A 12,619-nucleotide genomic window follows, 5' to 3' on the forward strand; every position below is an offset into this window, starting at 1 on the left:
GGAGGCTTGCCTGCACATCACCTGCCCTTCGGGGTAAGTCAGAGATTTTTGTGTTGCTTTGCACCAAATGTGCTTTTTCAAAAGACTAGTGGACTTCCTTTTGTTTTTAAAGACGCTTCGTTTCTCATCCAAGAAGCATCCTCGATTCTCAGTTCTTTTGCAGTCTCGAGAAGTTAGAATTGCAACCATCACCAACGTCTTCTCCAAATTCTGAGAAAGCTCTATGTCTCATAACGTGGGTCTAGCAAGCACCGTCAGCTGTGTCCTAACCTACCGTAGATAACTTTTATTTTCAGTAGTGGTAACTTCAACCTTATCCTTGCCTTTTGAAGTTATCCCAGTTTTTGCACTGGGAAGACGGGAAGGAGAGAGGACCAAGAGTTCTGCTGTTCTGGCAATTAAGCTGGGAAAGTGGACATAAAAAGGAGACAACTGGGGCTCTGCCCTGTGTCTTGGCTGCTTTTCAGGAGCTCAGCATTTTTCATTTGGTGGATCTTTGTTGTGGTTTATTAGCTTTCTTCTGGTTAGGATTGGCATCCCTTCTCTGAATTACTCCTGCGAAGCTCTTCCTGTTGCTGAGTGCCAGCCATTCGGTGGAGCCTTTGATGGCTCCACTGTTGGAATTTCAGAAGTGATTAACTGAGTCTGAAGCTCCCTTCTTCCCTCTTTCAATCTCTTTCTTTCAGCTCTGCCTCCTTAGCTGGAGTTTTACAACTTTTTTTATCCCCCTCCTGCTCTTCATAGAGGTTTTACTCTTCTACCCTCCCTGTCTATGACCTTTGTTGGGTTTGATAGAAAACGGAGCTCTACCCACCAACATTCATGGGACTTCGAGGTAGCACCGTCCCGAATGTGGGAGAAAGGAAACCCAAGTCGGATCCCTTGGCATTCCCTACCAAACAAGGGGGTTAGTCTAAGCGATCTCCAAAGGCCCTTTTCCAACCCTCACCTTCTACGGATTTGGACTGTTCAATGTTCCCTTCTCTGAATTAACGTTTCAGAGGGAAATTACTGCTTATTTGGCTTTTGTTTGTCTTGCTTATCAATTAAACTGCTTCAAATGAAAATGTGAACACAGAGAGGAGGCCATGGAGCCCTTGGCATTCCGTTTTCAACCTGAAGAAACACTCCTTCCTCCTCCTTTGCCACCTGCTCTTAGTGTTGTGATTGAAGATGCGACCTCTGATGGCTGTTGGCTGTTAGTTGGAGATGCTTAAAAGTCCTAGATTAGCGCTGTCCCAGAGCCAGGTGATGGCTGTGTGTGAGCACCTCCTTGTGGTAGAACAGGGCATTCTCCCCATTTGGAGGGAGCCGCACATGGGAGCAGGCAAAAAAGAAGTATGGAAGCATCTCAAGGAAAAACACTGTACTGCTTGCACGATAGCCTTCTCTCTGCAGAGAGAGTTGGTTAAAAAGACTCTTGCTACAATGGGTTAATTTATCAGCCTTCAGGGTATGAGTGGAAGACCAGGTGCCCAGATGCAGAAGGAATCAAAACTTCCTGAGCGGGTAGTTGAACTAGAAGACCTCCATGGTTCCTTCCAACTCTTATTCTGTTAAAACCTCAGTGAGGATGCTTTTGCATCAGGTTAAAGGGCCAGAATTAAAGTCCACTTTTGGGGGTTCCCTGATGCTCAGGACTTTTCTATGAGAAGCTGAGTTTGGTTCCTCAATTAATTGACTAGTTGGAGCTTCTGTTGGAGCAAAGACCATTCATGTTTTGTGTCAATTTCTGTGGTTGACATGCATGTCCTTATCAACCTCCTCTGACTGCCGTGAAGCCTACGTTGAGTGCGGTTGAACTAGATTTAACTCAAGGGCATTCCTTTTCAAAACTGACCCGATAGAAATGTAATGGGCACAAAGGGGTAAAACAGTCTCTACGTAATTCCTTCCCCGGCTATTAATATCCTCATGGGTGGAACAGATTGGTGTATTTAATAATTTCTCTTCCTCTTCCTGGCGTGTTGTTTGCATTTACTCCTTCCCTGCCTTCTGGCAGATACCAAGAACAGCCATGGCTCCCGTTTAACTCAGAAGAGTTCTTTATAGACTAGGATTGCGAAAATCTGAGAGCAGAGAGCCAGCTTGTTCTTCTCTGATCTATCGACTGTGATTACCTGGCTTCAGATAGCTAGGTGAAAATCCCTCTCCTGCACTAACATTAATTATGGCTTAAGTGATGGATGGAATGGCAGTGTGGTGTAATAATTGAAGGTGCTGGATTAGATGTTGGAGACCATACATTTTAATCCTGTTTTAGGCACGGAACCCAAGCTAGGTGACTTTGAGCCATTCCTCTCTAAACCCCGGGAAGAAGGCATTGGTCTTTAAGACGCTTTTAAAATACATTGTGAGAAAAATACATAGACTTAGTCAACGGTTGCCGCGCTCATCTTTAAATGAAACTTATCCCAAAGAGTGTATATGAAGAAGAAAATCTTTTATTACAATGACAACTTTAATTTCTCTGTTTACATTCTCTTCGAACATAGAAATCTGTGCAGTGGGATAAAACTATAAGCCAACATTATGGTTTTGAGTTGCTCCACAGCCCACTTCCTGCCCACTAAATGCTAGCATAGCAATAGGGTAGGTTAAAAGGAATGTCTCAGACCCAGATGTCCGAAGTAGAGTCTCCTCCCGGGTAACGCATTTCGAATGCACGAGCGGGACCCCACGACTCCTTCCCGAAATCCACCAGGAAGTCTGGATTCACACAGAGACCCCCATTCTCGGTGTTCACATCAATCTGGAGCATGACTGACCCTTCCCTGTAAAGGAAGAAGAATTCAAGGGTAGAAAGGAGGGTCTTTTGCTTACTTATTTGGGCCTCCATAAAGTTAGAAAAGCTGATTAAGGAACTGTAAAAATGGGGAAACTATGTGCAATTCCAGTATAAATGGAGAGGCAATGGCCAAGTAATAAAAAGTAGCCATATGATTGATTTTGTATGTAATACAAGAAGGAGGAGAATGGAGAGAAACCCCCAGCCTGCCTTGTAAATTTGGTCTGAAGCTCTTCGCCAGTTGAGAGATACCTGAACATTTCTGGATAAAATTTCTCATCCCATTTTGTTTGTAGACCATTGGTAACATAAAGCCTTTTCCCATCCAAGCTCAGCTGGAGCATTTGGGGTCCCCCATAGACTCTCCTTCCCTAAGGTGAAAAAAAGCAAGGAGTGGTCAAATATAGGAGGTCCAAGGAGGCTTATATGTAGCTCCTTAGTCTAATCTGCTGCAGGAAAGTTCTTTCTGGCATTTCAAGAGGTCCTATAGAAAAGGAGCCACACTGTCTCTTGAGAATGATTCCTCGAAAGGTTTCCTACAGGTGTCTCAAAACTGGGATCTTGGTGTAGTGGAAAGTGTAGAAGGCCTTGGGGAAAGAAGAAGGAGAGATGCTGCCTAGGAAACAATCAGATGAGAAGAAGGAATCTCCAGTGGCTTAACAATCAGAGAAAGAAACTTAGGAAGCATCATACCTAATGGAGCAATCAATTAAATGTGACAGCAAGAAGTTTACATTTTCAGACTTGCAAGATTCTCTTAATGTAACCTTACAATAAAGTCAAATAGGTTCATCTAGTTGTGTGGCCTGGCTAGTTTCCCTGGGAAGGCTGATGCTCAGAAAATGGAGGCTCACCTGGATCACGAGGGGATCTGGTTGGCAGTCCAGCTCTTCATCATTAATCACGGTCACCACCCCACCTTTGTAGATGCTGCCTCCTACAAACACCTGCAGGACCCAAAGGAAGAGTTAGTTAAGGCCGAAGGACAATTTTCCTGTCCCCAAGCTATAGTCTTCCTCTACCCAGACTACGGTATTTGAAAGTGGATCCCCTCTGAATGAGTAAATGAGGCCTGGATTAGCTTTCTGCTTAACCCAGCATCCTGGTTCTGATAATGGAAAGAGTGAACTTTGAAGGCCACCAAGCTTTTCCCACAACTACAAGGCCTTTGACTGGGAAGGCGCTTACCTGGCCCATCAGCCGAGGGCAGTGGGGGTCAGTGATATCATATTGTCGGACATCGCCGTGAAGCCAGTTGCTCATGTAGAGGAAACGGTCATCCAGCGAAATAACTATGTGAGCATTGTATGCTGGAGGAGAAAGTGCCCAGAAATAAGGTCAGGAAGAAAGTAGGATTGCTTGATTCCCTGGCGTGCAACTTTTTCAAGAATTGGTGTTTCCCCTAAAGCTGCAGATGAAAAGACTTTCAACCATGAAAATATTTGGCCTATTCTCCAAAGATGCTAAAAATCCTTAACATGAGAGTGCGAATGGAAGGTGGAGCTCCCTTTTTATGTTCCACTCCGACATAGCTAATTTATCTGTCAATTTCAATGGTATTTTTAATGTTTTACACCATTTTTTTATCATGTTGTAAAGCTGTGCAGAATCGCATGACAGCAGGATGGGCAGCATATAAATTTAATAAATAACTAAAGTCAAATAAGAACTCCTGGACGAACAAAGCTGGGGGCATGAGGACAAAAGCCCTCTGTACTTCATTTGCTCACCTGGCATTTCAGGGAAGTACCACCCGGTGACGGTCTTGTTTGGAATCTGTATCACCTTCTCCGTGGTCCACATCCCGTCCTGCAAGAGGGACAGTGTTGGTTGGGACATGCAACACTTTTGACCACAAAGTCAGTGGGGAAAGCTGGATTTGCTTAATGACCATTTAGCTCACTTAATGACCATGGCAAAAAGGTCATAAATCAAACGGGGCTCACTTAACAAGGGCATTGCTTAGTGACAGAACTTCTGCTCCCAATTTTGGGCATACGTTGAGGACTACCTGTACTTTGTTTTCCTTTTAGCAGTGCATGTCACCCATTTCTTTTATTCTCAGCTAAAGCCACGGGTGCCAGTTGTTTCCCATGGAAAGATAGGGGGAAAGAGAAAGAAATTCTACTTATGTTCACCTCCTTCTTGAAAATATGATGCATAGAGCCATCGAAGAAACAGTTCACAAAGCCATGTGGGGCATCTGGGTTGTGCAGGAAGCGGACCCCCACAGGGACTGAATCCTCCCCCAGGTCAATGGATTGGATGAGGCAGTGAGTGGTCCAGTCCCACAGGTTCAGGCAGCGGCCAAAGACCCCTACGGAGGAAAGGAGAAAAATCATCTTAGCTTGCTCCGGTGAGTAGAAATGCCAGAGGGTACTCAGGAAGGTGTGTAGAGTTTCTTTAGAAAGGTACCAGGCTTGCTCGAGACCTTCAAACAGAAGCTGAGATGCCACCTTCTGTGGAAGAGCTAGCTCTGGATGGCAAGAGGGTTGGACTAGATGGCCACCAACACTACCTCAGTGTCATCCTTCTTCAAAGAATCTTGGATCCGTCCCTAGGTTGGAGTGCAGCCCCCGTGGGTTTTGAATTCCAGTGGGTCATAAGATCACGCAGTGCTCTAGCAACTCACCTTTCTGCAGATTTTTTGGGGTAAATGCATCCGCAACGAATTTGGGGACTCCTAGTTCAGTGCTGATTAAGATGTTATGCCTTGGTTTGTACGAGAAGTCAAATCCCAGTGGAGCCGCATCCCCAGGGCGGTTCCAGGTGCCCTTCACTTCCCATGTTTCCGTATCCACGAGAATAAATGAGCCTGCAGTTTGAGGTGGGTGGGGCAAATGCAAATTAATTCAAATAGCAGATGTGGGTGACTTAGGGTTGGCTGAAAGATGTTTGCTCCAAGGGAGATGTCCAAGAGGTGGCAACCACATGGAGGACAAATTTCAGCTTTCAGAGTTTGTGTGCAAAATTTTCCCTCTCGGCATTCCCTCCAAGTCACACCTGCTCTTTCAAGTACTTCAATCTGAACCCCCTTTTTGGAAATCGTCCAGTGGTACCTTTTCCATTGCCAAATAGGTCCCCTAGGGAGCTGATCATGACTTCTCCATTGCCCAGACATTGTGGGTTAAGTAGTGAAGCCACTTCAGTTTTACAGAAGACCTCTCTGGGCTCAATCACCTGTCAAGGTTGGGGAGAGAAAGAAAAAACATAAAAACTCTTGCACTGTATTCTATTTTTTTTTCTTTGTAACTCTTCAAATAGCTTTGATCTAAAAACTGCAGAGCCCATCTGCAGTCAGTGAAACATGGGGGTTGTTGATAGGGGAAAATTAGTGTGACTTTTTTTTATGTTCAAATATCTATGGAAATGGATTTTGGCTTGGATCACTTATAAAAAGGTCGGACAAAACTAAGACAAAGTCAAGCGATCAATAGTAATTATAATCAGGTTTAAAGTCCCTTGCACTTCTTCACAGAGTCCTTTGCAATCCATTTCCCTGGCTTACAATCTCAGAAGATGGCCGGGCCTACCTTGAACAGGCAGGGAGCTCGGGGGTCAGTCCCAGTATCCACAATATAAATCCGCGAAGAGTTGAAACATGGAAGGACCAGCCGGTTGCGTTTCTTGGTGGTGTCTCCAAAGGTGCTACTGCAAATGTTCCAGCCCATGAAGTGAAGCTCATCGTTAATGTATGGCATTTGCAACCGGTGAATAACCTGGTTGGGAAAGATTGGAGAGGCAGAGATTAAACATGCATTGTTTTACGTCGTCAGCTGTGGTTAGATTTCTCCATCTGTTTCCCGAAAAGTTCATGATTTGCATATCTTTGGATAAAAAACACCGTTTACAGAATAGGATTTTGTTAGTAGAAAGCTCTGCTTCTGCTTGATATTTCTCTCTCTGCGCACAATGAGAATATACCTGCTGAACAAAGGTCCGTATTGGTGACAGGAAGGGCATCCGGCCAGTAAACACTCAGCTCCATTCAGTTGCCCAGACTCCACCCCGCAAGGGATTATGGGGTCATTAAAAGAAGATGATGAAAGATCTTGGTGGAAGATTGCATTGGTTGTGTATTGTTACTGACAGAATACAGGTTTCTCTCCCAACTGGCAAGCAGGACAGCGACAGGATGGGCGTCCCTAAAACTCATAGCCTTTTTCTTCCCATCCCAGTCTTTCATGCACCTTCTGCATCAAAGTGCTCCTCAATTCCAACCCTGGAGCTGAAGTCCTCATATGTGGCAATGCAAGAGCCGGCATCTGAGCATTGCCTGCTTACTTTATGGATTGTGAACAGGCTCAGTGCATTATGGCATAGAAGTCTGCGGTACCAGCTAATGATCCTTTAGGCTTCCCTCAGCTCTCATAGTTCCAGCCTCAGCTACACCTGGTTAAGGTGTCTGTGCATAGGTGTAACTGACCATGACTCTGCTGACATAGTAATGTGAAAATGGCAAACCTGTCTGAGGATACCCATTAGACACCGAGGAACAGAAAGACTAGAAACACGCTGGAAGCTGCTGAGCTTTGTTGGGGTTAGAACAAAGGATTCCTGTAATTTGATTAAAGTAAATTGTTCCCAGGTTTCCAAGTGTTTTGGAAACTGAGAATGAGTCTGAACATGTTGGTATCAATTTTCCTCGACTTATGACCGCAATTGGAATGCAAGATACTAAAGAGAGGCCCAAGAAAAGAGAAACAAAACAAGCGTTTGCAACATCGCCCCAAAGAACCGAGCATCCTCATACTTGGCAATAAGTGGGAGATTTGGGATCCACATCCACCGTGGCGAGATAATCGGGCATTTGGGTCCCCGTCCCGGTTAAGACGCAGAGCACGTACATCAGCTTCTCTTGAGGTCCTAGAGAAACATCCACATTTTAGGCTCCTGGGCCTGAACCTTAACACAGTTCTGTCTGAGTTAGAACTGGCGTTCACCGATGCTCTTAGGGTACTGGATTAACCCATGCTGTGGACAGAGTCATAGGTCAAGGGACTCCGATACCAGATCAGTGGTCCCACACCAAATGGCTCAACTGATTTGCTCCACACACCACAACGAGGTGGATTAATATGAAGTGTGAGCCCACCCCTCATCTCTGCGGCTGGACTCAACATCCTCTTCCCTGCCCTGCTTCCCAGAACACCCCTTCTTACCTTTCATGGCATCCAAGGGCGTTGGATAGGTACCGTCTGGATAGCAACATTCTTTCCCCTCTTTAAAAAAGAAGAGAGAGATTTAGCTTCTGTGCATCAGGAGAAAGAAGGGAGACATGGGTTTTTTAAGGAAGGTTGTGGACAGGCAGAATTGGTGAAAAAGTCAGGTGCCTCCGATGCAAGAAATGGATTGACTTCCTACCTTTGCTCGGCTTCTTCAGAAGCTCCTTCTTGGCATCTCTTGTTGGTTGTTTGAGCATTTCTGTCTGTCTCTTTTGGTCTGCTTCTGCTTGCATAACTGAAGTTCTCCTGCTTTCTTGCAGCCGGTTTATATATCCCATGGGAGCTGACTGAATTTTACTACATGTCCTTTGTGGCTGTTTAAAAAACAGAGGCCTTAATATCTTTGTTTCATCTTTTTCTTGTCACACTTTTGATTGCATCTTCAGAACAGGTTATTTTAATCCCCGTGGCATCTTTTGGTTTGCTGATTCAGATCTTCATAACCAAATTTATAAGGGAAAAAAGCAGTCTGGTGCACATTGAGCAGTTTGGTGCACCCGTTGGAGACAGAAGGCCGTAAGAAACAGAAGCTACAAAATTTGGGGATGGTTTTATGATTTGAGAACTATGGTGGTGCAGTAGTTAGAATGCAGTACTGCAGGCTACTTCTGATCACGGGCTGCCGGCAGTTTGGCAGTTTGGGTCTCACTGGCTCAGGGTTGACTCAGCCTTCCATCCTTCCGGGTAAAATGAGGACCCAAATTGTTCGGGGCAATAGGCTGCTTAGAGAGGGGCTATAAAGCACTTTGAAGCAGTATATAAGTCTAAGGGCTATTGCTATTTGAGGGCTTTGTGAAAGGAATGGAGGCTTGCCTGCACGTTACCTGCCCTTCGGGGTAAGTCAGAGATTTTTGTGTTGGTTTGCACCAAAGGTGCTTTTTCAAAAGACTAGTGGACTTCCTTTTCTTTTTAAAGACGCTTTGTTTCTCATCCAAGAAGCATCTTCGGTTCTCGGTTCTTTTGCAGTCTCGAGAAGTTAGAATTGCAACCGTCACCAACGTCTTCTCCAAATTTTGAGAAAGCTCTATGTCTCATAACGTGGGTCTAGCAAGCACCGTCAGCTGTGTCCTAACCTACCGTAGATAACTTTTATTTTCAGTAGTGGTAACTTCAACCTTAATCGCCTGGATTATTGCAATGCTCTCTACATGGGGCTACCTCTGAGGTGCACCCGGAGACTTCAGCTAGTCCAGAATGCAGCTGCGCGGGTGATTGAGGGAGCACCACGTTGCTCCCGGGTAACACCACTCCTGCGCAGTCTGCACTGGCTGCCTGTGGTCTTTCGGGTGCGCTTCAAGGTTTTGGTTACCACCTTTAAAGCGCTCCATGGCTTAGGGCCCGGGTACTTACGGGACCGCCTGCTGTTACCTTATGCCTCCCATCGACCCGTACGCTCTCACAGAGAGGGTCTTCTCAGGGTGCCGTCCGCCAAGCAGTGCCGGCTGGCGGCCCCCAGGGGAAGAGCCTTCTCTGTTGGAGCTCCCACTCTCTGGAACGACCTTCCCCCCGGTTTGCGCCAAATATCTGACCTTCGGACCTTTCGTCGGGAATTAAAAACTTATTTATTCATCCAAGCGGGACTGGACTGATTTTTTAGATTTTTAAATTTCTAAATTTTAAAATTTTAAATTTTTTATATTTTCTGTAATTTTATATGGGGTATTTTAGGTTGGTCAATTCGACGGTTTTAATTCGGCCACTATTGAATAGGTATTTTAAATTGATTTTTAACTTTGTATATTTATTGTTTTTTATCTTGGCTGTACACCGCCCTGAGTCCTTCGGGAGAAGGGCGGTATAAAAGTTTAATAAATAATAATAATAATAATAATAATAATAATAATAATAACCTTATCCTTGCCTTTTGAAGTTATCCCAGTTTTTGCACTGGGAAGACGGGAAGGAGAGAGGACCAAGAGTTCTGCTGTTCTGGCAATTAAGCTGGGAAAGTGGACATAAAAAGGAGACAACTGGGGCTCTGCCCTGTGTCTCGGCTGCTTTTCAGGAGCTCAGCATTTTTCATTTGGTGGATCTTTGTTGTGGTTTATTAGCTTTCTTCTGGTTAGGATTGGCATCCCTTCTCTGAATTACTCCTGCGAAGCTCTTCCTGTTGCTGAGTGCCAGCCATTCGGTGGAGCCTTTGATGGCTCCACTGTTGGAATTTCAGAAGTGATTAACTGAGTCTGAAGCTCCCTTCTTCCCTCTTTCAATCTCTTTCTTTCAGCTCTGCCTCCTTAGCTGGAGTTTTACAACTTTTTTTATCCCCCTCCTGCTCTTCATAGAGGTTTTACCCTTCAAGCCTCCCTGTCTATGACCTTTGTTGGGTTTGATAGAAAACGGAGCTCTACCCACCAACATTCATGGGACTTCGAGGTAGCACCGTCCCGAATGTGGGAGAAAGGAAACCCAAGTCGGATCCCTTGGCATTCCCTACCAAACAAGGGGGTTAGTCTAAGCGATCTCCAAAGGCCCTTTTCCAACCCTCACCTTTTATGGATTTGGACTGTTCAAGTTCAAATTCAAGTTCTGTGGAGGAAACTCAACCGGGCAATGTTTAACCTCGCAAAAGTTAACCTCGCACATTCCAAAGTTCTGTCGTTGTATCAAATAAAGGCTTGTCCAGCGACTGAAGGTGAAAGCAAACCAATTTCATGTTAAGGGTTCGGAGGGAAATTACTGCTTATTTGGCTTTCGTTTGTCTTGCTTATCAATTAAACTGCTTCAAATGAAAATGTGACTGAAGGTGAAAGCAAACCAATTTCATGTTAAGGGTTCGGAGGGAAATTACTGCTTATTTGGCTTTCGTTTGTCTTGCTTATCAATTAAACTGCTTCAAATGAAAATGTGAACACAGAGAGGAGGCCATGGAGCCCTTGGCATTCTGCTTTCAACCTGGACAGACTCAGAAACTGCATGAGAAACTGTCCTTCCTCCTCCTTTGCCACCTGCCCGTAGTGTTGTGACTGAAGGTGTGACCTCTGATGGCTGTTGGCTGTTAGTTGGAGATGCTTAAAAGTCCTAGATTAGCACTGTCCCAGAGCCAGGTGATGGCTGTGTGTGAGCGCCCCCTTGTGGTAGAACAGGGCATTGCCCCCATCTGGAGGGAGCTGCACATGGGAGCAGGCAAGAAAGAAGTATGGAAGCATCTCAAGGAAAAACACTGTACTGCTTGCACGATAGCCTTCTCTCTGCAGAGAGAGTTGGTTAAAAAGACTCTTGCTACAATGGGTTAATTTATCAGCCTTCAGGGTATGAGTGGAAGACCAGGTGCCCAGATGCAGAAGGAATCAAAACTTCCTGAGCGGGGAGTTGAACTAGAATTCTTTCCACTGCTATTAATATCCTTGTGGGTGGAACAGATTGGTGTATTTAATAATTCGTCTTCCTCTTCTTGGTGGGCTGTTTGCATTTGCTCCTTCCCTGCCTTCTGGCAGATACCAAGAACAGCCATGGCTCCCGTTTAACGCAGAAGAGTTCTTTATAGACTAGGACTGCCAAAATCTGAGAGCAGAGAGCCAGCTTGTTCTTCTCTGATCTATCGACTGTGATTACCTGGCAGTGCTTCAGATAGCTAGGTGAAAATCCCTCTCCTGCCGCTAACATGAATCATGGCCTAAGTCAGGGCTCTCCAAATTTTGCAATTTTGTGGACTTCAGCTCCCAGAATTCACACTGGCTGGGGAATTCTGGGAGTTGAAGTCCACAAGTCTTAATGTTTCCATGTTTGGAGACTAAGTTATGGATGGAGAGCCAGTTTGGCATAATGGTTAATGGATTAGACATCAGGAAACCATAAATTTTAGCTCTGTTTCACCCACGAAACCCAGGCTAGGCGACTTTGAGCCAGTCCTCCTCTCTCAGCCCCAGGAAGAAGGCAGCCTTGGTCTCTCAGAGGTTTTCAGAATACATTGTGAGAAAAACACATATAGACCTTTCCCCACAATCCTCAGGAGCCAGGATTGAAGCGAAGGATCACAACAACATAGTTACCGATTTCTTCTCACTTCGCCAGACCTATGGCGTGTGGTTGAGGATTATGTGGCAAGTCAGTCATGAGTTGAGAAGGAAACGTGGGAGGTGAAGATGGAGATAATTACCTATTGACGGTGCAATGCAAACATTCTTTCCTGATTGAGTTGATTAGCACACAGAGCGGGGTAAAATTTATATCTCTGTATTTAACCTTCTTTTATTCATGTCTGAACGGTTCAGGGTGGCAATTCTCACCCTGCAGAAGGTGGTTATGGGGGCTGGAATTCCCGAAGGTGGCTTATGGGTAGGACAATGGGAGCCCTATTTTTCATATACCTGGAGGATGTGGAGATTTGCCACAAATATTGAAGGAAGATTTTCAGGCATTTCCTGGATCAAATGCCTTTATAGAACCAGCAACAAAGGAACTTAGCGAAGACTCCAGCAATGAAGTTGTGACTTTACATGCATAATACTAGCTACACATTTGCAGGTAGAAGATTTGAACTCAGGTCCTGTTTTGGGGGCCACGGGGGTCAGCCAATTGGCACTCTCCGCTTGAAAGAAAGGTTATCTGAAAGAGTCTGTATTACCAAGAAAACTTTTTATTAAAATGACAAGTTTAATTTCTCTGT

General features: G+C 45.0%; 1 protein-coding gene across 2 annotated transcripts; it reads right to left on the bottom strand.

Moving 5' to 3' along the window:
* Nucleotides 1-2,611: 2,611 nt before the first annotated feature.
* Nucleotides 2,612-7,978, bottom strand: LOC131186781 (methanethiol oxidase-like). 2 transcript variants are annotated; one of them, XM_058160704.1, is made up of 11 exons: nt 7,951-7,978; nt 7,542-7,654; nt 6,322-6,507; nt 5,848-5,968; nt 5,421-5,603; nt 4,927-5,105; nt 4,519-4,597; nt 3,977-4,098; nt 3,643-3,735; nt 3,041-3,159; nt 2,612-2,774 (listed from the first exon to the last, which is right to left on the bottom strand). In XM_058160704.1, exons 1-11 carry the CDS (start codon nt 7,955-7,957, stop codon nt 2,612-2,614), a joined length of 1,365 nt encoding a protein of 454 aa, XP_058016687.1. In that variant the 5' UTR covers nt 7,958-7,978. The 2 variants fall into 2 exon arrangements, with proteins under 2 accessions (XP_058016687.1, XP_058016688.1); XM_058160705.1 differs by lacking the exon at nt 6,322-6,507 and having other exon boundaries at nt 7,951-7,966.
* Nucleotides 7,979-12,619: the final 4,641 nt, after the last annotated feature.

The sequence above is a fragment of the Ahaetulla prasina genome, chromosome 17 (assembly GCF_028640845.1).
Source record: "Ahaetulla prasina isolate Xishuangbanna chromosome 17, ASM2864084v1, whole genome shotgun sequence".
In the NCBI taxonomy this organism is placed as follows: Eukaryota; Metazoa; Chordata; class Lepidosauria; order Squamata; family Colubridae; genus Ahaetulla; species Ahaetulla prasina.

Bases quoted from the DNA above. Each gene is read 5' to 3' on its own strand.
- LOC131186781 (XM_058160704.1), bottom strand. The intron at 6,508-7,541 runs GTATGAGGATGC...TTTCCCAACCAG, and splicing joins AATCTCCCACTTATTGCCAA to GTTATTCACCGGTTGCAAAT. The intron at 3,736-3,976 runs GTAAGCGCCTTC...TGGGTCCTGCAG, and splicing joins GCCCTCGGCTGATGGGCCAG to GTGTTTGTAGGAGGCAGCAT.